Source organism: Mchenga conophoros, linkage group LG3 (assembly GCF_057382185.1).
Source record: "Mchenga conophoros isolate Kocher_MC1m ecotype Shallow Benthic linkage group LG3, M_conophoros_male_GT1.1, whole genome shotgun sequence".
Classification (NCBI taxonomy): domain Eukaryota; kingdom Metazoa; phylum Chordata; class Actinopteri; order Cichliformes; family Cichlidae; genus Mchenga; species Mchenga conophoros.
In genome coordinates, this window is record NC_140528.1 from 2,942,174 (window position 1) to 2,966,162 (window position 23,989).

Consider the following 23,989-nt stretch of genomic DNA (forward strand, 5'->3'; position numbering starts at 1 on the left):
CTTTTACACCAATGACTTGGGACTTGAATTGGACTTGAACCGGTTTACTTGAAAAGACTTGATATTTTACCCCAAATATAAAATTTAACATGCATATTATATAGAGATTGAAAATGTGACGTCATTCACGGGTAGAACCGCAAAGGATTCTGGGAACTCGTGGCAAGCGGCACTAGCGCACGCAGGCTTTCAATTAAAATCAGTCACACAGCGATAAAAAGAAACACAAAAATGTCAAGAAGCTGTTGTATTATTAACTGCAATAGCCGGTCGCATGACAGCCACGGGAAGCCGACGGGTAAAGAGATCGGTTGTTATCGGATTACGTCGTTGAAGAGAAATTGTTCGAGCCATGTTTCCGAAGTAACAAAGAGGCGACGGGTGGCCTGGATTGCAGCCATTCAAAGATCAAATATAACGTCCTAGAACACTCCAGCTCACAGGTTAGTCTGCTCCAAGCATTTACACAAAGGTCAGTCTGCTGTTGTAGTTAATGCGTCATTTTTCTTAACATAATTGGTGATATAGGTTACAAGCAAGTCTGGCGCTGAACAGAAATTGTGCGCTATGCTCCTTTATTTATTGTGCATAAATAGTGAATTGTCCTGACACAATATTGCGTTTCGCTTCTGTTATTATGGTACATTGACAAAAACATATACTTTTATTCACAGGATAAAACAGGTTTTTTGTATCACTAATTGCCCAGTACGATTACAGCATACAGTATTGTTGTCACTGCTACATTTCTGTGATGCTACCAGAAATTATTTCCACTACTAATTAATTACCGTTGAGCTCAAAGGTTATATTAATAAACGGTTAACGAATGTGTATTTATGATGACGATTTGTGAGACTGGTAAACTTATGATACGTACGATGGTCTTTCGTTCTACACGGTGCATTTCAAGGTCCTGCACCCATCCGTCGGTAAACTGTACCTGGGCTTGTTGCAGTGACCGGAAGTTACTAAACTTCATGAGTGTATGCACTCACTCCAAGAACCGTATGATTATAAATATGCATATAAATATGCTAAGATGAGATAGCTGACTTCATCTAACTAGCAAATGTTTTCCAGGCTACGTTGGTGATACAGTTTTTTTTAATGTGTATGATATTTTTGTCATGCGATTTTAAAGCTGGTCCTACAACTGCATCCAAGAATAACATGCAGCGTATCTCAGAACTGTCGGTGAAAATTATTCTTGGAGCTAGGTTTAATTGAGCTGCATTTTAAAGAGGTGCAATTTCACAATTTGTGTATATTTTCTAAGTTCACTATTTTGTCATGTGTTGAGAAAAACACAGATTTTAAAATTACATGGTCTAATATTTACATTTAGCATAACTGCAACATTATTTTTTCGTTTGTTTTTTTTAAAGACTCGAAAGGACTTGAAATTCAAAGTTTCAGACTTGTGACTTGACTCGGACTTTTACACCAGTGACTTGAGACTCGACTCTGACTTGCCTGACATTACTTGAGACTTGACTTGAGACTTGAGGATAAAGACTTGAGACTTACTTGAGACTTGCAAAACAATGACTTGGTCCCACCTCTGGTGTCTAGCACGTACATAACAGACTTAGCAAAGAACCAATTTTAAACTGTATCTTTTAAACTGTGCTCTCAAACACATTTAATTTCTTACAAAATGCCAAAGACAACATAGTTTGACAGGCACAATAGCATCTCTGCAACAGCGTGATTCCCAAACAGCTGTCTGGGAGGCTGTAAAGAAATCATTGTTACAGAAGGGAAACGGAGAAAAGGCTGAACACTGCCAAATGGTTCAAGAAATGTCTTTCTTTGTAAGAAATTACATCTTTTTCAGTTCTTCTTTCAACTCTTGGTACCCCTTCAGCTTCTCGTGTTCCTTCTTCCTGATGCAGCTGTCGTTCGGGACCACTACATCGATCACTACGGCCGTCTTCTTCTGTTTGTCTACCACAATTTTGTCCGTCTGTATCTGGAAGTCCCACAGGATCTTAGCTCGGTCATTCTCCACCACCTTTGGGGGCATCTCCCATTTTGACCTCGGGACTTCCAGGTTATACTCGGCACAGATGTTCCTGTACACTATGCCGGCCACTTGGTTATGGCGTTCCATGTATGCCTTGCCTGCTAGCATCTTGCACCCTGCTGTTATGTGCTGGATTGTCTCTGGGGCATCTTTACACAGCCTGCACCTGGGGTCTTGCCTGGTGTGATAGACCCCAGCCTCTATGGATCTTGTACTCAGAGCTTGTTCTTGTGCTGCCATGATTAGTGCCTCTGTGCTGTCTTTCAGTCCAGCTTTGTCCAGCCACTGGTAGGATTTCTGGATATCAGCCACCTCCTCTATCTGCCGGTGGTACATACCGTGCAGGGGCCTGTCCTTCCATGATGGTTCCTCGTCTCCCTCCTCTTTCGTGGGTTTCTGCTGCCTGAGGTATTCACTGAGCACTCGGTCAGTTGGGGCCATCTTCCTGATGTATTCTTGGATGTTCCTTGTCTCATCCTGGACTGTGGTGCTGACACTCACCAGTCCCCGGCCCCCTTCCTTCCGCTTAGCGTACAGCCTCAGGGTGCTGGACTTGGGGTGAAACCCTCCATGCATGGTAAGGAGCTTTCTTGTCTTTATGTCAGTGGCTTCTATCTCCTCCTTTGGCCAGCCTATTACCCCAGCAGGGTACCTGATCACGGGCAGGGCGTAGGTGTTGATGGCCCGGATCTTGTTCTTACTGTTCAGCTGACTCCTCAGGACTTGCCTGACCCTCTGCAGGTACTTGGTGGATGCAGCTTTCCTGGCGGCCTCTTCATGGTTCCCATTCACTTGCGGGATCCCCAGGTACTTGTAACTGTCCTCTATGTCTTCAATGTTGCCTTCTGGTAGTTTGATCCAACTGCTCCATTCTGTAGTCTGCATCTGTAGCCAGTCTTGTCAAAGACCTCACTGAGAGGGTTCAGGCCTATGCAGAACAGCAGCGGCGACAGAGCATCTCCATATGGGTTGCATCCTACTCCCATATGCTCTTCCAGTATTGCTCCATCTCCAGCCTTGGTGGGGCTCTTCTCATAGTGTCCCCCTGCCACTGAGAATATACCTTGAACTGTAGATTACTCTTAGTTAATTCTCCTGCCTTCTATCTCTCTGGTATGGTCCCTTCAAGCGGCTGGCCAAGGCTTTGAGTCGTTGCTTGGCAGTTTCCAAGGCCTCAGGTATGGGGAGCTTGCTGTACTTCTTAGGCACCTTCTTCATCGCACCTTTCTGCAGCTCTGATAGTTGGCTAACATCCCTTCGTGCTCCCTTGGTCTTTCAATTCAATTCAATTCAATTTTATTTATATAGCACCAAATCACAACAAAAGTCGCCTCAAGGGTTTAGCCTTAGTGTCCTTCTCCATGGGAGGCATTGCTACTTGAGGTTCATGTTGCAGCCAAGAACTTCACTGATGACTGCTGCCATGGTGTAAATCAGCTGGTTGGTTCCAGCGATGGTCACACTAGGGACTGTCCACTGCAGTAAAAACTCTGCATTATCACTCCGTTACCTGCTGCAAGCACTGCCACAGTCTGATTTTCTTTCATCACTACCTGAATTGTTTGACTAAAAGGAAAAAGAAATGGCAGATGTCCTTCTCTACAGGGGCAGAACTGTTGGCAAACTGTTCACCACCCCCCAACCGCCCTGTCTGTCATCACTCCACTAGCATTGCTGTTTGTAACTATATTCACTCCACTTTTACACACCTATACATAATATCCTAAAAGCCACAAATCAATTAGAACCCTGCTCTGTTTGGTAATGAACTGTGATAAAACAAATATCCCCTGCCTATGAAAAACCATAGGCTTCCCAAGGGAGTCATGAGTTCATAATGTTCATGTTCATAAACACTGAAAGCTGACATGGAGTAGGTCCCAGGCCCTGAACTCCATAAGCAAGAAAATGGATTGATGTATAAATACACACACACATATACACATATATATTAGAGGTGCAACGATAAACAAAATTCACGGTTCGGTTCAGTTCGATACTTTGGTGTCACGGTTCGATATTTTTTCGATACAAAAAAAATGTTCATGCTTTTTTAATTTGTCATTTATTAAAATTATAAATATATATTTTAACTCAAAAGTACAGTTTTTAAATTTAATGTTGCTGAAACAACAAAATAATAATAAATAAATCTATCTGATGGAGAAATCACCCATCTTTGGAAAAGAGAGTTTATTACAGAGAAATGGCTCTTTCAAAATAAAAGCTCTACTATACGCTTCTTCTGGGCTATATTCTCAGCAGCATATTAAACATATCAGGTCCCCATAAGGAGAATCCTGTGCTAACAGCTGTCTAAATGACTCGGGTAAAGTTTGTAGCATGGTGCTTGTTGTTTTGTCTGCTTCCACTTGTCTTTGCACCAGGATGATGTCGGAGTAAATGTGCAGTCATATTCGTTGTGTTCCCACTAGTGCTGTCAGTGTTAATCTGAAATGACCTTAACGCCACAACACGGCAAATCTCCGTTAACGAGCGACCGCGGATCGCCCCGTGCGTGGGGCTGGACGGCCAACACGTTAACGAGCTAACTGCGCTAACACACTAGTTCCCACCCATGTAATTGAGCATTGCGTGGCACATCCAACATACTGTTTTACTTTAGTCCATGACTCGCTTACCTTCAGGGTCATACGTCACATGAAGACCAAAATAGTTCCAAAGGCCAGATCTGAATGAGGGTGGGGGAGGTTCAGTTTGCCATGTTGCAAGGAGCTTAACTTCTGTCTCGCTAGCTTGCGCTGCGCTCAGTGGATCTGCACTCGACAGTGCAGCCTAGGCGGAGTAGTCGAACGCAGATCCACTGAGCGCTCAACACAGACAGCATCATCAGAAGAAAAGTTGATGAAATAAATTAAAAATGTTGTATTGTTCGATACATATGTGTACTGAACCGAAAGCACTGTATCGAACGGTTCAATATCGATACGAGTATCGTTGCACCCCTAATATATATACATATATATGTGTGTGTGTGTGTGTGTGTTTCTGCTGAACCACATCATAATGAATAAATGGATAAATTTCCAAAATCCCGGAGCAATGCAAATTAGCCGGTGCGAGGTAAGGAGCTCTGTCATTGGTTAGACAGTCTTAGCTTTGCACCTATACCAAAGGCCATTCAGCCTCTGTGTTTACACTCTGCCTACACAGATGTTGGACATGAGACGACACAGGAAAAGGATTTTTGATGTGAGGTTTTTATTGAGATTTTATTTCTTTTCTTTTTTTCTGATTTGAAGTATTTATTAATGGAATAATTATTTATTTTCAAATACTGATTTATAAATATTTATTTATTTATTTATTTATTTTTTTGCCTGTCCCGTTTGGCTCTTTTGCATCAGAATTGTTGTCTAAAGGCAAAGAAAGATGCCCAACGGATTTACTTTACCAAACTGACCATCCCAGCCTTGCCGTAATGGTCCATTTGATTCACCTTTTATTGTTTATTTTATTTTCACTTACTGAATATGGGACAGACTTGACTGGGGGAAAGAAAGAGAAACAGCTGAGAAGAGGGACGGGGGAGAAGGGCAAAAAACAAAAACCAACAGAATTTTATTTTCAATTAAATTACTAGATAATAAATTACTTTTGTATTGAATAAATAAAATAACTTAAAAATGAATTTGTAAATTAATATTTTATCGCACAATTCATTGTTTAAGCAAAGAACTTTTTATTTCGATGCGCTGGATCTTCTGGTCCTCTGCACATAAGTGGATTTCCATTTAGACTTTATATAGACAACAACTCAAAGTGCTTTACAACAAGTCACATTCACCCATACGATCATCTAGTGCTGTACTTTAAACACTTTAAACACAAACACAGATACTGTGGGGAGAGGCCACAGAGGCACAGGGAGAAAACTCACACAGAAATCCAACAATTAAAGAGGAACCTTCTCGATGTAACACTACCATCCTGCAAGATGACCTGGTCCTGGGCCATCTTAATAAGCATGCTGTGCACAGTAGTTTCATATTCCTGCCAGAACAAACACCAGACAGTTTGTACACAAGGCTCAGATTCTCGCTTTGCCAGATACAGACAATAGTTTAAGATCCTAATGTCTCTGCACAGCTCTGTATGTACTGAAATATCCAACCTCAGATATTTCCTGCTCACTCTCTGCACCGCCTTAGACAACAAGTAGTTCATGCTATACATAGCATTGACTTTTCATTCCAGCCATGTGCACTCATCAGGGCATCAGTGCTGCCGTAGTAACCACACTAACACTTCCTTGCACCTGTTGAAATGGCCTCAGTCTGATCGTGCCCTGAACAAACTCACCTTTAACATCCCACACACGGACTAAATATGTGCGTGTCAATAACACGTGACAGGAGAACATGCTGGTTGTCTGTCATGGGGCTGAATTAGAAACAGAGCAGGAACTACAGTTTGTCAGATTAAGACTGATCAGGTCCAACATCCGCTCCCAGCACTGATTTACACGTTTGGTGTCACATTGAAGGAAACGCCTACTGGCACAACCTGCATGTGTTAAACTGCTCCTGCGTGTAAACAGCGTGTCACTTACGGCTTTTTGCATCACAAGGACGCGCACTGGCGTCTCAGGGTGACTCAGATGTTTGCTGAATGAGGTGTAGACCGGACTAGGCGGGACTCATTTCACCAAAACACGAGCTTTTCCACCCACCAGTGTTTATCTGTGTGCTTATTTTAAAGAATTATTCCATCGTTATCAAATACGAAGCATTACACGCACGTCGCGCCGTTTCTGCTGAGTCAGACACCAGTGCTCCCGTGTGCTGATTCTCGGGTCCATCTTAAACTGGTGTGTTTGCGAATGAACTTCGGTAAAACGTTACAACGTTACCGGGCGCGCAGAGGGTCTCGGAGGCGTGTCGTACCTGTCGGGTGGTCGCGGGCTCCTCGTTCCCGGTGGGTGAAGGTGTTTCTCCTTCAAGCGATGCTGGGGTGACCGGAGAAGAAGCCATGTCCCCCCGACATCACCTCTCACTAAGCGCCGCTCCTACTGTGACTTTCCTCGGTGTCCTCCAGCGTGCAATACGCTGCCTGGCGCAGTTTGCACGGACGGTGGACCGGTTGCGTCGCTCGTCTCCTCTGCGATCAAAGTGAGTCTTCGGCTGCACAGTGCAGCCACTGTCCCTCCTCCGGCCGGCGGACTAGTCCAGGCGAGGCGGATGACGTTGTCCCGGGTCTCGCTCGCTCTCGCACATGCAGGACTTGGCCCAGTCTGTCTTCTTCTGCCACACTCTGCGCTCTGCTTTTCACTTCATGTCTTTTTGTTTTGTAAGGTGGCTAACACGATCACTCCTCTTCTGCCTGCAGGACTCTGTGACTGCTCTGTGCTGTGGCAGCACACTCCAGCCTGATAGTTCATTTTACAGCTTTTGGCACTGCGACGCTCTCCTCGGCTCGACAGACACAATCTCACCATGTCGGCACAATATACTGAGTGCAATCCATAACATGATTTTATCTCACTGTAACTTTTAAATCGACCAAATGTTGCGTAAATGACGTGTCACGTGACTTGAGCACACACGCACACCCCCTGTCCTCACAGCAGACATTCATCTTCGCCCCCCCCCCCCCCCCCCCCGTGTTTTGAGATCATTGCTGCAACAAAAAGTTGCCACACATATTTCTACATGAAACGTACTGAATCAGTTGGCACATATTTAATATATATTAAATATAATATAATGTTGTTTTGTTGAGTGGCTGAAATAAAGCTGAATCACATCACAGGAACGACACAGCCCTGTTCCTCCAGGCTGTTAACCTGTGAATCAGCAAACATGTATGATTTATTGTCATTCATTTGCTGAACAAACTTTCCTCTGAACTTTGACCCTGAAAATTCAATTCCATTTTATTTATATAGCGCCAAATCACAACAAAAGTCGCCTCAAGGCGCTTCATAGATACAGAGACAAACCCAACAATCATATGACCCCCTATGAGCAGCACCCTAACCATGGATTGGAGAAGAATGTGAGATGGTAACAATGAGAGCTCAGGAGATGGCAAATACACTAGAAGAGCTACCTTTATATCACGCTGAGCTGAGGGTTTGTCAAGCCCAGCTCAGATTTTCAGGAGAAAGGTGATCTGAACCAAAAGCAGGAGGAGGTCATCACTGCTGGACCGAAGGCTAAGAAGGAAGAGCTTCTGCTGTTTGCAGTGTATACTGCTGTGGATGCTGTATCGTGTGACATGCACAAGATGTTTCATTCAGACTGAACTCTTTCTTTGTAGTGTTTACCTGGAGAAGATCGGAGGGGCTGGCTAAAATGATGAAAACTCGAAGCAGATCAGAACACCGCTTTGAAAACGTGTACGTGATGCTGTGGGGTTGATTCAGTGACCTTGTGGGGCCATAACAGAGAAATGACAGCAGTGTAGTGGATCAAATAAAGAGTGATGATGTTATATTTGTGACTGTAGCAGGACCAAGGCTCAAAAGGTTGCAGGCGTTGTTAATTGAGCAGAAGATGGACGGCATCAAGCCCTCTCCTCGACAGCTACAGGATCACAGTCTGCAGGTTCAGTTATGCAACGTTTTAGCATCGATGCGTGAAGTTAAGAGCAGACAGGGAGGTTATTTTTGCACTGGGCTGGAATGACTCAGTTTACCTGTCAAAGGCTATCACGGCTGGGAGAAAACCCTCAGCATTAGTAAAGAAGGACCACGGTGGCCTCTGGGTAGAAACACTGCAGAGTTCATGTGGATACGCTGCTGCATTAGGTCAGATAGAAATATCATAAAGCATCATTAAGTAAAAACGTTTATTAAGAACAAATGTATAAATATTGTTAACGTGTTTCCCAGAAACATCTGTAGAGACAAAGAGCTTTCTGTTGTTGCTTCGAGGAAACAAGCTCTTCTTTTTAGTTTTGTCCTGGTATTTATTCCAGGACGGACTCATCCACTGAGCAGTGTTTGGGTTTCTTCCTTTTCCTCGTTCTGGATGCAAACTATTACAACTCGGGCTTTATTTCAGTGACAATGGCCTTAAGCTGCAATACAACAGGAAGTTACTCATATATAGTAATTTCCCAGACCATATTAAAAATCCATTAACAGGAAATACAAATGATGGGACAATGCCACAGCATGGACATTAGAACAGTTGGGAAAATTTATCTGGAAAAAGGTGAAAATGAGGCTTCATTGAACTGGAATTACAAAGACCAGGAATGTGAGATCCACCAGCCACGACTGAGGGTTTTTACACGTCATATCCTCAAAGTAGAACTACAGTGATCAAAAGAATCGACTTTAATGTTATTCTTTCTTTATTTATGTCAGATTTAACCCCCCAAAAAGCTTTAATCTTTAACTAGTCTTTGGACGTAGCTACAGTACGGTCAGGTTGACAGTTTATGGGTAACATGTGGCCACCAGGCACTGCGACACACTTCCATGTTATATTACCTTGGCGTCCCGTAGGAATACAGGAGAATCATGTGAGGAATCTAAGAGTTGTTTCTTAATTCAATTCAGTTTTATTTACACAGCACCAAATCACAACAGCAGTCGTCTCAAGGTGCTTTATACTGTAAGGTAGCTCGTACAATAATACATACAGAGAAAAACCCAACAATATGACCCCCTATGAGCAGCACTTTGGCGACAGTGGGAAGAAAAAACTCCCTTTTAACAGGAAGAAACCTCCAGCAGAACCAGGCTCAGGGAGGGGCGGGGCCATCTGCTGTGATTGGTTGGGGTGAGAGAAGGAAGACAGGATAAAGACATGCTGTGGAAGAGAGACAGATGAACCGCTGAGTGTTGTCCCGTCGAGGTGGCTCTTCTATGTTGTGCATTTATGGCACCAAACCACAAATGCAAAGGAAGAAAGGGTCGAGGCACAGCACCCAGCTGCCTGACAATATTCAGGCAACGTCCAAAGCCCCACAAAGGACCTACCCACACCCCACTGGCCCCGCCCAGATCAAGGAGCTGTCACAGCAGACAAAAATGTGAAGTCCGCACATAGTCGCCATGGCACCCACCAACCCACCACACCATCCCCCATGGAGCTACCAGGAGAGGCATACTGGCCCACTGAGGATCACAGAGGAGCAGACCCAGGGGGGCTGACAGCACAGCCCCCACCCACCAGTCCTGCAGCTTATTTTATCTTGTCGGCGTGAGCCCCACCTAAAGGGGACAGAGGGATTAGTGAGTTGCATTAGTGGGGCAGGAGAGAGTGAAGCAGGGGAGCCAATGTCACTGCGATACGACTCCTCAACACCATCCAGCCTGCCCCACCACTCATAATGAGTCCTGCTGTGCTCTGTAGCAATGATGCATTTTATGTGTGTGTGCCAGGTTAGTGCTGTGGATTCAAAGGAGCACAGTTCCACTAAACAGGAGATCAGGATAAACCCCAGTAACCAACCCTGCCCCCGCCATCACATATTCTCAATCCCAACAGAGGCCAGCCCCACAATGACATGCCACACGTGATACACAGCCAACATTACTGTTATAATTACATGTTTCCTTTATTACTTTCCTTTCAACCTCTTTATTTTGCACCTTAAACTTTCTTCGGTTGCTACAAGCCACAAAGTCCTTTATGGTTTGTCCCTGTTGTGTGGAGGGCTGTTTTTAAGAGCTCAAAAATGGGTGTATCAGAGTCAAACAGGCAGCACAGTGGAAAAGTGGTTGGCACTGTTTCCTGACAGCAAGAAGGTTCTGGGTTCAAATCCAACATCTAAGCTGTTTGCATGCTCTCCCCATGTCTGGGTCCTCTCTGGGTTCTCTGGCTCCCACAGTCCAAAGACGAGCAGTTAGTGGGGTTAGGTTGATTGGTGTATGTGCCCATGAGTATGAGTGTACACGGGTGTTTCTCTGTGTTAGTGACAGTCTGACAGAAGGCTGCATCCCTCAGCCTCATGTGGGCTGTGTAGCCCCTTTACAACTGCAGTGAGAGCTCAGACCTGTTTCTGGTGGGTGGTGGACTCCTCCAGGGCTTCCCCTGATTCCCCTTCTGCCACAGAAGACTGTGGCCTCAGAAACTCATATCTGCTTTTTGCAAATGAAGCGAACCTGTTGGCTTCATCAGCAGGGGCGGATCTAGAAGGGTGGCATGGGGTGGCAAGTGCCACCCTAAAATGATCCCTTGCCACCCCAAGTGCCACCCCAGTTTTGCATATGACAGTGTTGTTTATTAAAATAAGTTTAACAGTTTGAGCGTAGTTACAGTCAGCAGTGAATATAAATGCTAGAACTGGATATATTCCATAGTGTCCCCCCCTCCACATTAACAAATGGTTCAGCCCATAGCAGGACGGCTTTCTTGTTGTTTTCAGTAGCAAGCGATGCTTATGATTGTGCCAGAGCACATTTTGAACAACACCATGGGAATTTCTGATTTTACACAGGTGGGTGGATGTTACACTGTGGAAATGAAGGAAGGTGAGTGCTATTTTAAATGGTTGTAGAAAATGAAAAAACAGCAGGTGTATTGGCTGCATTTTTAGATAAATAGTTGTACCTGTTTACAAAATGTACAATTTATATTTGCATTTCAAGTTATAAACATTTACCCAACACGTCTGTGGTTTTTTTACAGTAAAAAATACTGCTAGGATTTTAGGTTCTTTGTGTGATTTCAGATCAGTAATAGTTACATTAATAGTAATAGTAATACTAATGCAGTATGTCAGTGAAAAAACAACTAAATTCAGTTGAGCTGAAAAGATACCAAACAAAGCAAGAGGAGGAAAAAATAAAATGAAACAATCTGAGGGTGAAATACAAACGTAAACTCAAAGGAGTCACAAATGTCCGGTTGTGTTTCAGACCTCAGAGGGTGAATCCAACAAATCATGAAAAATGAGGTTTACATGTTTGTTCATGACGGTGCAGATTTCTGACATTTTGTGTCATTTAAGCTGCAACAATGTGACTGTTTTCTAACAAAAACAGTGAAACTTAAGTTAGACTTGTGTTTGTAAATGAAGCGCCCCATGTTGTGTAGCTTTCTGGAGTTTATACTTATTGGGCTACATATGTATTTAATATACAGGCTGTACAGTACATAACATCAAAACTCACATGTTTCATGTAACTAAAGTGTGTAATCATGTGGGTACAGACAATAATTAAGTTATAGACTATATTTATATGAAAAACGTGCATACTTACTGCATTTGAATCATTTTAACCACATGTAACCACCTGCATATGTGTTTGGGGGGAAAAGGCTTTGATTTTGCCACCCTAAGAAAATTTCTCTAGAGCCGCCCCTGACCATTTCACAGGATTTGCATTTAAAGATGCAACAAGACTAAAATGGTTAGGGTCAGGAGGTCAAAGGTCAGAGCTCCTGTGGGTCTGAGGGCGGCCTCACGCTGGAGAAGGATGAAGGAGTCTGACCTGAGCCAGTGTTTGACATGAACACATCAGCACTGCTGTCAGTGAGCCTAACGACAGCCGTTAGCATCATTTCAGTGTTTCAGTCATAAAAACACTTCCTGTCACTGTGGTGGTTACAGTGACATCATGCAGTTTGTGCTTTGACCTCCAGAGGGCGACAAATCAGCACAGACAGAGAGCTCCATTCAAACTTTGCTGCCATCAGGAATAATTCTTCAAATATAATCATCAGTGTTTGAGCAGTTATGATATCAGGGACAATCTAGACATGTGTGACAATACTGAACATGTCACATGACACACCTCAAACATCATGTGATCCACTCTCAGTCTGCACTTTCATTCATGACTTCAACAGGTTGAAATGAGCTTTGAAGAAACATTCAGTGAAATAAATCTTTCATGGATTCATGTGAGCAGCAGATGAACTTTGTACCAACAACATCTTCAATAACAGAGTCTGAATGAAGCTCAGGTGTTGATGCTGCTCACTGATTGGACGCTTGGTTTCAGCTCTGCTCTCAGTCTTTACTGCACAGGTGAAGGTAGAAAGTGTGACTGGATCTATAGACTGGAAACAGAGAAACATGCTGAACATTTGAAGCTTTGCAGCAGAAATGTTCATGTTACAAATACAGCAGAGCTGATCTGGGATCAGTGTGTTCACACCTGCAGCTACAACAAGGTTTCATGTCTCCACACGTCAGCATGTGAACTTTACTCTGACTCAGTCTGAGCAGTCAGACGGCATATTTTTAAAGTTAACACATCAGCACACACAGAGCTGAGCCCCTCCCACCTGTGCTGAGTTTCAGGTGGAGCCCCGCCTCCTTCCAGGAAGCAGCTCACCTGTGTGTCCGTGTTTAGTGTCCAGGTGTGGAGTGGAGCTTGTTGTTGGTGTGTGAAGAAACTGTAAGTTTGCTTTGTTTCCTCCTTTAACAGTTTGTCTTTAGGAACTTTACTGTTTGTTCAGCTCGTGTTTGATTTCTTCACACAACAAACTGTGTGTGTTTGTATTTCCGGTCTCTCCATTAAAGTCAGTGTGTAATGTTTCCTGGCTAACATCAGCTGTGTGCAGCTTAGTTCAGCATAAATCTGCCGCTCCATAGTTCACGGTAACGGACTCACAGCTGGACCAACGAGGCCGAGTGTGTCCGCCACTCTGAGCTACGTTCGTGTTTGTGTACTTGTAGTTTGTACTTTGAGTTCACTCAGAGCCCACAGAGGACGCAGCGTACGTGATGACGTCACAGCCCTTTACCTCCTTTGCTGTCACTGTGATTAATATTTACACACGAGACACCTGCAGAGCTCTGACGCTAAGCTAGCACACAGCATGCTAACGCTAAGCTAAAGCTAGGCTAGCCAAGAACCCAGAGTGAGGTTAAAGCTAGTGATGGGCAGATGAAGCCTCATGAAGCACTGAAGCTTTTCATCCAATTGGTTCACCCCAACGCGAAGCTTCTTGAAGCTTCATTTGCTCTAGTAGGACACCTACTGGATGTAAAAATATTAGTTGGCATGAATTTGAAGAGTGTGGCCTTTTTGCACACAGCCTGTAAATGTCAACAACAAAAGGAGTGTGTAAAACATGTCTATTGTAGTGATGCAGTGTACTGTGTATATTTATAGTGGCAGTATGGAACATGATTATTTGGAAATGCCTAAAATGGAAATGATCATATACTGTGAGGTGAGGTGTGGACAGTGGTTGTGCTTTTGTAACATTGAGGCAAGGACAGTGATTAGTGTTTAGGGGACACATCATTGGTTTTTATTAAAAAGAAACAGTTTCTCCACTGTGGCAGGTCGTAGGCGATTTTTTTTTTTCTAAACTGTCTCTAACTCTCACTAACCGCAACTCTCCATCAAACGCCCACATTTTGTCTGAGGGGTTTATATCGCTGTCATAGCTCGCGGCAAAGTTCGAACCGCTTCCTGAACCAGTCACGTGGTACAGCCGGGCAGCGAGGCTTCGGACGTCATCATTTTCAGCTCCTCCCATAAATGAAGCAAGCCTCGATTCGCGCTTCGCGGAAACGCCCCCTCCATTACTCGACACACGCTTCGAAGCCTCGATACAGAACGTCACATCACTAGTTAAAGCTGAGTAAACACTGACCCCAGACCAGCACCGTGATAAAGTGAGCTGCTGCTGCTGAACTTGAACAGGTAACAAAGTGATGAGCAGTCAGGCTGCAGGTTTCTACCTGTTCATGTTTCTACAGTAGAATCACTTTGAAGTGTCTTTGTGCTGTTTCATCTTTGATTTGTGTTCATAAACACTCAGAGAAACATCACGTGACCTCATCAGGATCTGTGTTGGTGTGTGGGGCTGTACCTCAGCTTTATGTTGTTACATGCTCATTTGTTCATTTTACACAGTAACATCAAAGTAATGTTATGAGGAGTAATGAAGTAACGTACTCCATTACTTTTAATTAAAGTGTTCTGTGTAATATGTGTAATAATGACTGTTTTGAGTAATGACCAACACTGATCACAACAAAGAGGAAATGCCTCCAACATGCACAAACATTTGAGCCACAACATGCAGTTAATGTGCACAAATGTCTTTGATATGCTGCTCAGTGATGGTGGTGACTGTCAGAGCAGAGCTACTGAGAATCAATAAGTAATATCAATGATGGGATCAGAATCACTAAATTCTTCTCATCCCTGTCAGTATCATACATGTGCTGTATAATGTGATAAATGTAGAGGTGCTGGCTGTTCTCTCACTCTGCTGTTTAGCTGTAAAGGACGCCTCCCTGCCTTTGTCTCATTCATGACCTTTAATAGTCTCTTCTAACATGCAGAGATCTGTATGATCTGTTTCATAGAGTCTAACCAGCCTGTACAGGTAACAACAACAGTCACTGCATCACTGACACACAAACGTCATCTCTGTCAATAACAACATTCATACATGGAATAAAAACACATCAGTGGATCATTGCTGGAGCTGATGTTTGTGCTCCTGGTGCAAAGGCTCTCAGTTTCCTCCTTGAAATAACATCAGTGGTGGGTCAGCGACATGCTTTCTTTCCCTCTCAGGTTTAAATATCTGGGACTCTCCACCGTTTGGTTTTAGAGCTGAAGAAGCTTCTCTGATGAAACGTCTTCCAGAAACTTAAAGACGTCTCTTTTCTCTCCAAGCTCCTTAGATCACATGACCTGGATGACTGAACCTACAGACATATTGACCTGGTTTCATGGTCACATGACAGGTCAGAGGTCAGCGACTGTAACTCAGTTCCTCCTGTTAATGTGAACTCACTGAGTGTTTGTGGTTTACCTCTCAGACTGACTGAAGATGATGATGGAGGAAGAGGAGGACAGAGCAGAGTCTGCAGGGTCCAGCTGTCCGTCTGTGAGGAGTGACCGGTCCAAAGAAGAAAATCCAAACTTCAGTGGTGAACCTGGAGCAACGAGGTCAGAGAGCTGAACTCACTGAGTAACAGAAATAATTCTGCACTGACATTATAATCAGTGTTGACTCTGGTTGATTGTCTGACTGTGTTTGTGAGCTGAGAGGAAATGAAAATGAGTTTGTAACAAAAATCAGTTTTGTCCAGTTTTCCTGTAAAAAGCTGAACTCTAATCTAAGAGGATGTTACTGACAGGAAACAGCTGCATTATCTGCAGTCTGTGTGATCACAGCTGCTTCAATCAGGCGTGTGCTGCTGAACTTGGGGAGCCGCTACAACGAGTCTTCAACCTCAGTCTGCGACTGGGGAGAGTGCCCGCCCTATGGAAGACATCCTGCATCGTCCCGGTCCCCAAAAAGAACCGGCCCAATGAGCTGAATGACTTCCGACCGGTGGCACTGACGTCACATCTTATGAAGACTCTAGAGCGGCTCTTCCTCAACCTCCTCCGACCACAGGTACAACATGCCCAGGACCCACTACAGTTTGCATACAAGGCGGGTGTCGGAGTGGAGGATGCCATCCTGTACCTCCTACACAGAGCCCACTCACACCTGGATGGGGGAAAAGGCACGGTCAGGATCCTGTTTCTTGACTTTTCCAGTGCCTTTAATACCATCCGGCCCTGTATGCTTCAAGAAAAACTGAACAGGATGGAGGTGGACCCCTGCCTGGTGGCTTGGATCTCCGACTACCTCACCGACAGACCACAGTACGTCAGGCTGAAGGACATCACGTCTGACACAGTGGTCAGCAGCACAGGAGCACCACAGGGAACTGTGCTGTCCCCTCTTCTCTTCACCCTGTACACCTCTGACTTCTGCTACAACTCTGAATTATGCCACATTCAGAAGTTTGCAGACGACACAGCCATCATGGGGTGTATCTGGGATGATCAGGAAGAGGAGTACAGAAGTCTGGTGAGGAACTTTGTCGCATGGAGTCACACAAACCACCTGCAACTCAACACCTCAAAGACTAAGGAACTGGTTGTGGACTTCGGGAGGTCTAGAGCAGGTCCACTGCCGGTTCAGATAGAGGGGGAGGAGGTGGAGGTGGTCAACAAGTACAAGTACCTCGGGCTGTGGGTGGACAATAAACTGGACTGGTCATGCAACACAGAGCACCTGTATAAAAAAGCCCAAAGCCGACTGTACTTCCTCAGGAGGCTGAGGTCTTTTAACATCTGCAGGAAGCTCCTGAGGATGTTTTACCAGTCGGTGGTTGCTGGAGTACTTTTCTATGCTGTGGTGTGCTGGGGGAGCAGCACAGCAAAGAAGGACTCATGCAGGCTGGAGAAACTGATCAGGAGGGCTAGCTCTGTGGTCGGCATGAAGCTGGACACTCTGGTGACAGTGGCAGAGAAAAGGACATTAAAGAAACTGATGGACATTATGGACAATGCTGGACATCCTCTGCACACGGCCATAAACAATCAGAAGAGTCTGTTCAGTGACAGGTTGCTTCTCCCAAAGACAAGAACTAACAGACTTAAAAACTCCTTTGTCCCACACGCCATCAGACTGTTTAACTCCTCTCTGGAGGGGAGAGGGAGGGGAAACAGGAGGACAAAGGAGGGGGGAACAACTAAGCTGTAGTGCCTCTTCACCTCACTGTACAATACCTTTTGTGCAATACTTTTGTAAATAGTCAACGGTGCAATAGACTCAATACTTGAAATGTGCAATTCACTTGTATTTTTATTTTTATTCCTATTTATTCTATTTATCCCCTTCGTATATTTTATTTATATTGTCTCTGTATTTATATATATGTGTGTGTGTGTATAACTCTGTAACTTCTGTCGGTGCTGTGCTTTTTTGGAAATTGAATTTCCCAGAGGAACCCACCCGAGGGATTAATAAAGTTCTATCTTATCTTATCTTAATCATGTTTGTGTCTGCAGAGGTCAGAGGTCACAGTCTGCAGGGTCCAGCTGTCCGTCTGTGAGGAGTGACGGGTCCAAAGATTTCCCTCCAGACTTCAGTGGTGAACCTGGAGCAACGAGGTCAGAGAGCTGTGATGACTCCTTTACATGTTTGTGTTTCCTGGATAAATATGACCTGAAACATCCTCAGATTGTTACAAAGATTCATTAAAAAGAAAACAATGAAAGAGAAAAGATCCAAATGTTCGACTTGGTCATTTGCTGTTTGAGGACAGTGATGCTCATATCTGTGGGGAAAGTGTGACCTGAGTGGGTTCATGTTTGTCTTTAAAGAACAGAGCTGCTCTGATTCTCTTTGTGTCTGATCTGTTAAACAGTCTGAGAGGTCACACAGAGACCCAGCAGCTAAAGCCTGGATCATACTGGCTGCTGTTACTCCATCAGGACAACACTGAACCACAGTGGTGTGGATGTAGTGGATAAATCCCACCATACTGATGCTCAGAGTTAACCACAGGGAACAAAACCAGATGTTACCTTCAGATTGTGACCTTTGGAGTGGACGATGCAGATTTCAATAGAGAATAAATGTTGTTGTTTTTCAGCTGTGAAGAAAGAATCTAATTTTCTGAACTTAAGAATTTATGATGCTGGAAACAACATGGAGACTATAACACAACATTTCCACTGTGTTCATAGAATGAATGTAAAACTGTCAGACATTCATTAAATATGCAAAATGTCTACAGAAGCATCAGAGGGTCAGACGTGAAGCACTCAGTGATTTTGATCAAATGACTCATCAGTTATTGATCTGTACTACACTGATCTACCACGTTAGTAAAGCTGGTGTTCTGGTGGTGGAGGGAGACTCGGATCATGTTCTGGTTTTGGAGCAGTGATCTGCTGATGGTTCAGTTTGATGAGCTTCTTCAAAATCATCCCTGACATCACCACTGAAAGGACGTCCATGAAAACAGACTGAAAATTACTGATATGTTCACAATCTGAGAGTTTAAAACTTGACAGACTTGATTCAGATGAAGTTATTTGAGCAGAAACTCCTGGATCTTTATCCTGTGTTGATCTAATCCTTCATGGTTCCTCCACAGAGTGGACCAGCAGAGCTCAGAGGTTCCCAGTGGTCAGTCTGCCCAGCAGCATCAAACACAGCTGGACTCCATATTTATGGTCTGTACATGTACAACAACTACTTTATTATTAATAATAATAATGCATTTATTTATAGGTCCCTTTCAGAACACCAAGGACTCTGTGGACTAAATGACCAAAAGAAACAAACTTTGAAATCAGACGGTGCAAATGTGATCACAGGGAAACGTTTTAAACATCGAGGCTTTAAACAGAAACCAAAGTGAAACAGTTTGTAGTCGAGATCAGTGGGAATGAAGCTGAATAACTGTTTCTTCAATAACTTTGAGCAATAAATGACAAATATGATGGAAATTAGCAGCATTAGCACTTACTAATGATGTGAGCTGACACTCGGCTGTATTGAGACGACCACATTAGGTGGTCCTCAACTGTAATGGAAACCAGTGGATCCAGTCCAGTCGTGGCGACCTGTGGTGAGTCGATCTGAGCAGCTACTAATGGAAACAGGGCCATAGATGTGTTTGTGCTTAATAACAGTGAATCACATGAGTTTTACATTACTGTTAAAATCTCATGTTGTTTGTTAAAGTGTGCAGTTCAGGGTGTGTTACTAAAACACTTTCCAAAGACCCAGCCCCCATAAAAAGCAGCCAATCAGCTTCTAAGAGTTACACACCCACACATATCTATCAGGTTAACTCTGGTCTAAGACACTTGGATTTAGCTTGAAGAGTGTTTCTGTACGAGGACTGAAAATGATTTAATAAGCAGCTAATGTCCAAAGAACAACTTTGACACACCTTCATAAACCTGCAGAGCAAAGAAAAACTAGCTGAAAGTCTGGCTGCTCTTATGAAAAGTACAGAGAAATTATGGGTCGCTCAACACTTGTGCACAATATAAGAGTTTAAATAAATCTAAAGAATAACTCAAAGTCCTACAATCATACTGATAAAGTCATCTACAGCTAACTATCCAAGTGGATTTGTTTAAGACAGCTCCATCTGCTGGTGGCCCTCTGCAGGTGCATGAAAGGGGCGTGTTTATAGTGAAAGTAGTAGAGAAAGTAAACCCCACGGGAAGGAGGAGGACTCTCAGCAGCTTCCAGCTCATATTCAGACATTTGACTTCTCACTGAAAGCAGCAAGTTTGAGTGTCTGTACCGTAGTCAGAAGAGATAACATGTCAGTAGTAATTAGAGTTGATTGAGCAATGCTGTCCTTGTAATGTAGTTTATTATTTTTATGGACAAGTCCAGTTTTTCTGTAGAGCCTCTCAAGTTGGTGACAGCAGCAGTGGAAGTTCACGTGTAAACCAGAGCAGCAAATCAGGTCCAAATGTGTTGTTCACAGTGAGTGGGATCATCATTGGCTGCTATGTTAACCTCCTGCAGCAGGATGTCTTTGGTCAGAGAATGGATAGATCACTAAGTCATTGTTGAGTTTAGGGAGACAGTAGACAGTTGGAGGAGGTTCAGCCAGTTGACACACAGTAGATAAAATAACTGAAGGCAGGAGCAGACACCTGTATGACTTTCCACCTCTCACATAGATTATTTCCCTGGGCAGCACCACAGGGCTGGTAGATGTAAACAAAGCTGGAGGAGAGGATTTATTCATCTGAGAAAAGTCACAGAGTTGTGTCTTGATGCTCAATCATCCAGGTACGTAAATCCCAAAAAGCTTGATTCTGTTCATCTGGATGTTTTCAGTGGGAGAAACGTTTCATCATCATCAGGTGACTTCTTCAGTCTCAGCTGACTGCAGGTTTCAATCTCATAAACAGGACATTTGTATGACTGAAACCAGCCCACTGAAGGAACAATGGGCTGGGAGGTCAGTTCATTGATCATTGGTACGCATATTGTCAGGACCATTGATCAATGGTTGTTGATCAATGGTCATGAGTCCAGTTCACAGAGAGCTGGGGAATGGCTGCAATCACAGCATTGTAAGATGGTGACAAATGTACCCTTAGGCCCCTCCTCCATTCAGAGATGGTCTTTCCTTTTCACATAAATGGCCTCCTTGACTCCGCCCTCAAACCAGCGTTCACATTTACTCAGGACCTTCTTGATGTGAAGTTCTTCTGCTTCGCTGGCTGCTGTGTCTGTGGGGATGGTGTTTGTTCTGTGTTGTAGTGTCCTGATGACGCCCAGTTTGTACCCCAGTGGATGATGAGAGTCAAACCTTAAATACTGATCTGTATGTGTAAACAGAGTGAACCTTTAAGACCAGTTGTCTGTACGATCAACTCAGTCACCTGAAACATCTCCAAGTTTTTGGCTTTGATCATCAACCTGTTGGTAGTTCAGCTCTGAACACCAGTGAAATGTTTCTCCCACTGAAATCGCTGCATTCATATGAACAGCATCAACGTTTTGGGATCATGGAGTTGTGGACAAAGTCTCAGTTAATCAGATAAAGTCAAACCTATAATTGGTGAAGAGTTCGTGGATGATATGCCCCTTGATGGTAAAGAAGTGGATGTTGTGTGGACTAAAGTTCAGAGTGGTGGGTCATTCATAAATATTCTGTTCCAGCTGCTGGAGGACAACATCATCACTTTTGTGAAGAACGAGCTGAAGAAGATCCAGAAGGCTCTGAATCCAAATAAGCCCCAGTGCTTGGAGTTTCAGAGGGAGGATGATGAGCAGAGGAGAAACAGCAGAGAGGCATTTGTGAAGATCACAGTGGACTTCCTGAGGAGAATGAAGCAGGAGGAGCTGGCTGACCGTCTGCAGAGACGTAAGAGGATTTATCTAAAGATTTAAGCTGCTGGATAAATGAGACACTTGTGACACCAGTGTGTTCAGTCATTTCTCAGTGGGTCAGAAATTGTCATCAGCATTTTGTAAAATATGATTGTTAAAGTTGTATTTTTATTATTATTATTCAGAACTTCCAGCTGCTGTTTGTCATCGTAACCTTAAATCCACCCTGAAGAAGAAGTTCCAGTGTGTGTTTGAGGGCATCGCTAAAGCAGGAAACCCAACCCTCCTGAATCAGATCTACACAGAGCTCTACATCACAGAGGGAGGGACTGCAGAGGTCAATGATGAACATGAGGTCAGACAGATTGAAACAGCATCCAGGAAACCAGACAGACCAGAAACAACCATCAGACAAGAAGACATCTTTAAAGCCTCACCTGGAAGAGACGAACCAATCAGAACAGTGCTGACAAAGGGAGTGGCTGGCATTGGGAAAACAGTCTTAACACAGAAATACAGCCTGAACTGGGCTGAAGACAAAGCCAACCAGGACATCCAGTTCATATTTCCATTCACTTTCAGAGAGCTGAATGTGCTGAAAGAGGAAAAGTTCAGCTTGGTGGGACTTGTTCATCACTTCTTTACTGAAACCAAAGAAGCAGGAATCTGCAGCTTTGAAGACTTCCAGGTTGTGTTCATCTTTGATGGTCTGGATGAGTGTCGACTTCCTCTGGACTTCCACAAAACTACAATCCTAACTGACCCTAGAAAGTCCACCTCAGTGGATGTGCTGCTGATAAACCTCATCAGGGGGAAACTGCTTCCCTCTGCTCGCCTCTGGATAACCACACGACCTGCAGCAGCCAATCAGATCCCTCCTGACTGTGTTGGCATGGTGACAGAGGTCAGAGGGTTCACTGACCCACAGAAGGAGGAGTACTTCAGGAAGAGATTCAGAGATGAGGAGCAGGCCAGCAGGATCATCTCCCACATCAAGACATCACGAAGCCTCCACATCATGTGCCACATCCCAGTCTTCTGCTGGATCACTGCTACAGTTCTGGAGGATGTGCTGGAAACCAGAGAGGGAGGACAACTGCCCAAGACCCTGACTGAGATGTACATCCACTTCCTGGTGGTTCAGGCCAAAGTGAAGAAGGTCAAGTATGATGGAGGAGCTGAGACAGATCCACACTGGAGTCCAGAGAGCAGGAAGATGATGGAGTCTCTGGGAAAACTGGCTTTTGATCAGCTGCAGAAAGGAAAGCTGATCTTCTATGAATCAGACCTGACAGAGTGTGGCATCGATATCAGAGCAGCCTCAGTGTACTCAGGAGTGTTCACACAGATCTTTAAAGAGGAGAGAAAACTGTACCAGAAGAAGGTGTTCTTCTTTGTTCATCTGAGTGTTCAGGAGTTTCTGGCTGCTCTTCATGTCCATCTGACCTTCAGCAACTCTGGACTCAATCTGATGGAACAACAACAAACAACATCCAAGCGGTCTAGTTTTTTTAGAAAAAAAGAGTCTCTCCACCAGAGTGCTGTGGACAAGGCCTTACAGAGTCCAAATGGACACCTGGACTTGTTCCTCCGCTTCCTCCTGGGTCTTTCACTGAAGACTAATCAGAGTCTCCTAGAAGGTCTGCTGACACAGACAGGAAGTAGCTGGCAGACCAATCAGGAAACAGTCCAGTACATCAAGGAGAAGCTCAGTGAGAATCTGTCTGCAGAGAAAAGCATCAATCTGATCCACTGTCTGAATGAACTGAATGATCGTTCTCTAGTGGAGAAGATCCAACAGTCCCTGAGATCAGGACGTCTCTCCACAGGTAAACTGTCTCCTGCTCAGTGGTCAGCTCTGGTCTTCATCTTACTGTCATCAGAAGAAGATCTGGATGTGTTTGACCTGCAGAAATACTCTGCTTCAGAGAAGGCTCTTCTGAGGCTGCTGCCAGTGGTCAAAGCCTCCAACAAAGCTCTGTAAGTACATATGTGATCATAGCTTTAGCTTTTAAATGTTTATTCTAGTTAACACAGATCAGGTGGAACAACTCAAATAAAATATCAAAAATATTAAGTGGTCATCGGTACTCAGTTTGTTCAATACTGAATACAATGGAGCACAAATTGTCCACGTTTCTGAAATATTTCTGGGTGTAACTGTCACCAAAGTGCAATTTAGACCTGGCCTGTGGTTGTTATCTAAGTGATAATCATCAATTCTACTAAAACAAATACAAAATAAAGAAGTTTGACACATTCTGTTGATATCAAAAGAACACTGAACAATTCAGTGTTGTTTTACTGCTGTTCTCTCTTCACTTCTTCTCCTCTGATTCTCTCCACATGTTGCTCTGCATCAGTGCTCAGTTTCCTGACAAAACAAGATGAAATATTG

The 23,989-nt window shown here is 44.0% G+C and overlaps 1 protein-coding gene and 1 pseudogene across 2 annotated transcripts in view; one reads left to right on the forward strand and one right to left on the reverse strand.

Annotated features, from left to right (window-relative positions):
• The window catches only part of LOC146576990 (protein NLRC3-like), a 460,027-nt gene that overhangs the window by 253,682 nt on the left and 182,356 nt on the right, over positions 1 to 23,989 (forward strand). Inside the window, exon 6 of one of the 2 annotated variants that reach the window (XM_085268119.1) lies at positions 21,421 to 21,625. The exons of the other annotated variant lie outside the window; for it this stretch is intronic. Within the exon in view, the coding sequence (XP_085124245.1) occupies positions 21,421 to 21,625 (205 nt within the window). The remainder of the gene's footprint in view (positions 1 to 21,420; positions 21,626 to 23,989) is intronic. 2 annotated transcript variants of the gene reach the window in all.
• LOC146576995 (uncharacterized) overlaps positions 1 to 23,989 on the reverse strand; it is a 259,842-nt pseudogene that overhangs the window by 72,164 nt on the left and 163,689 nt on the right.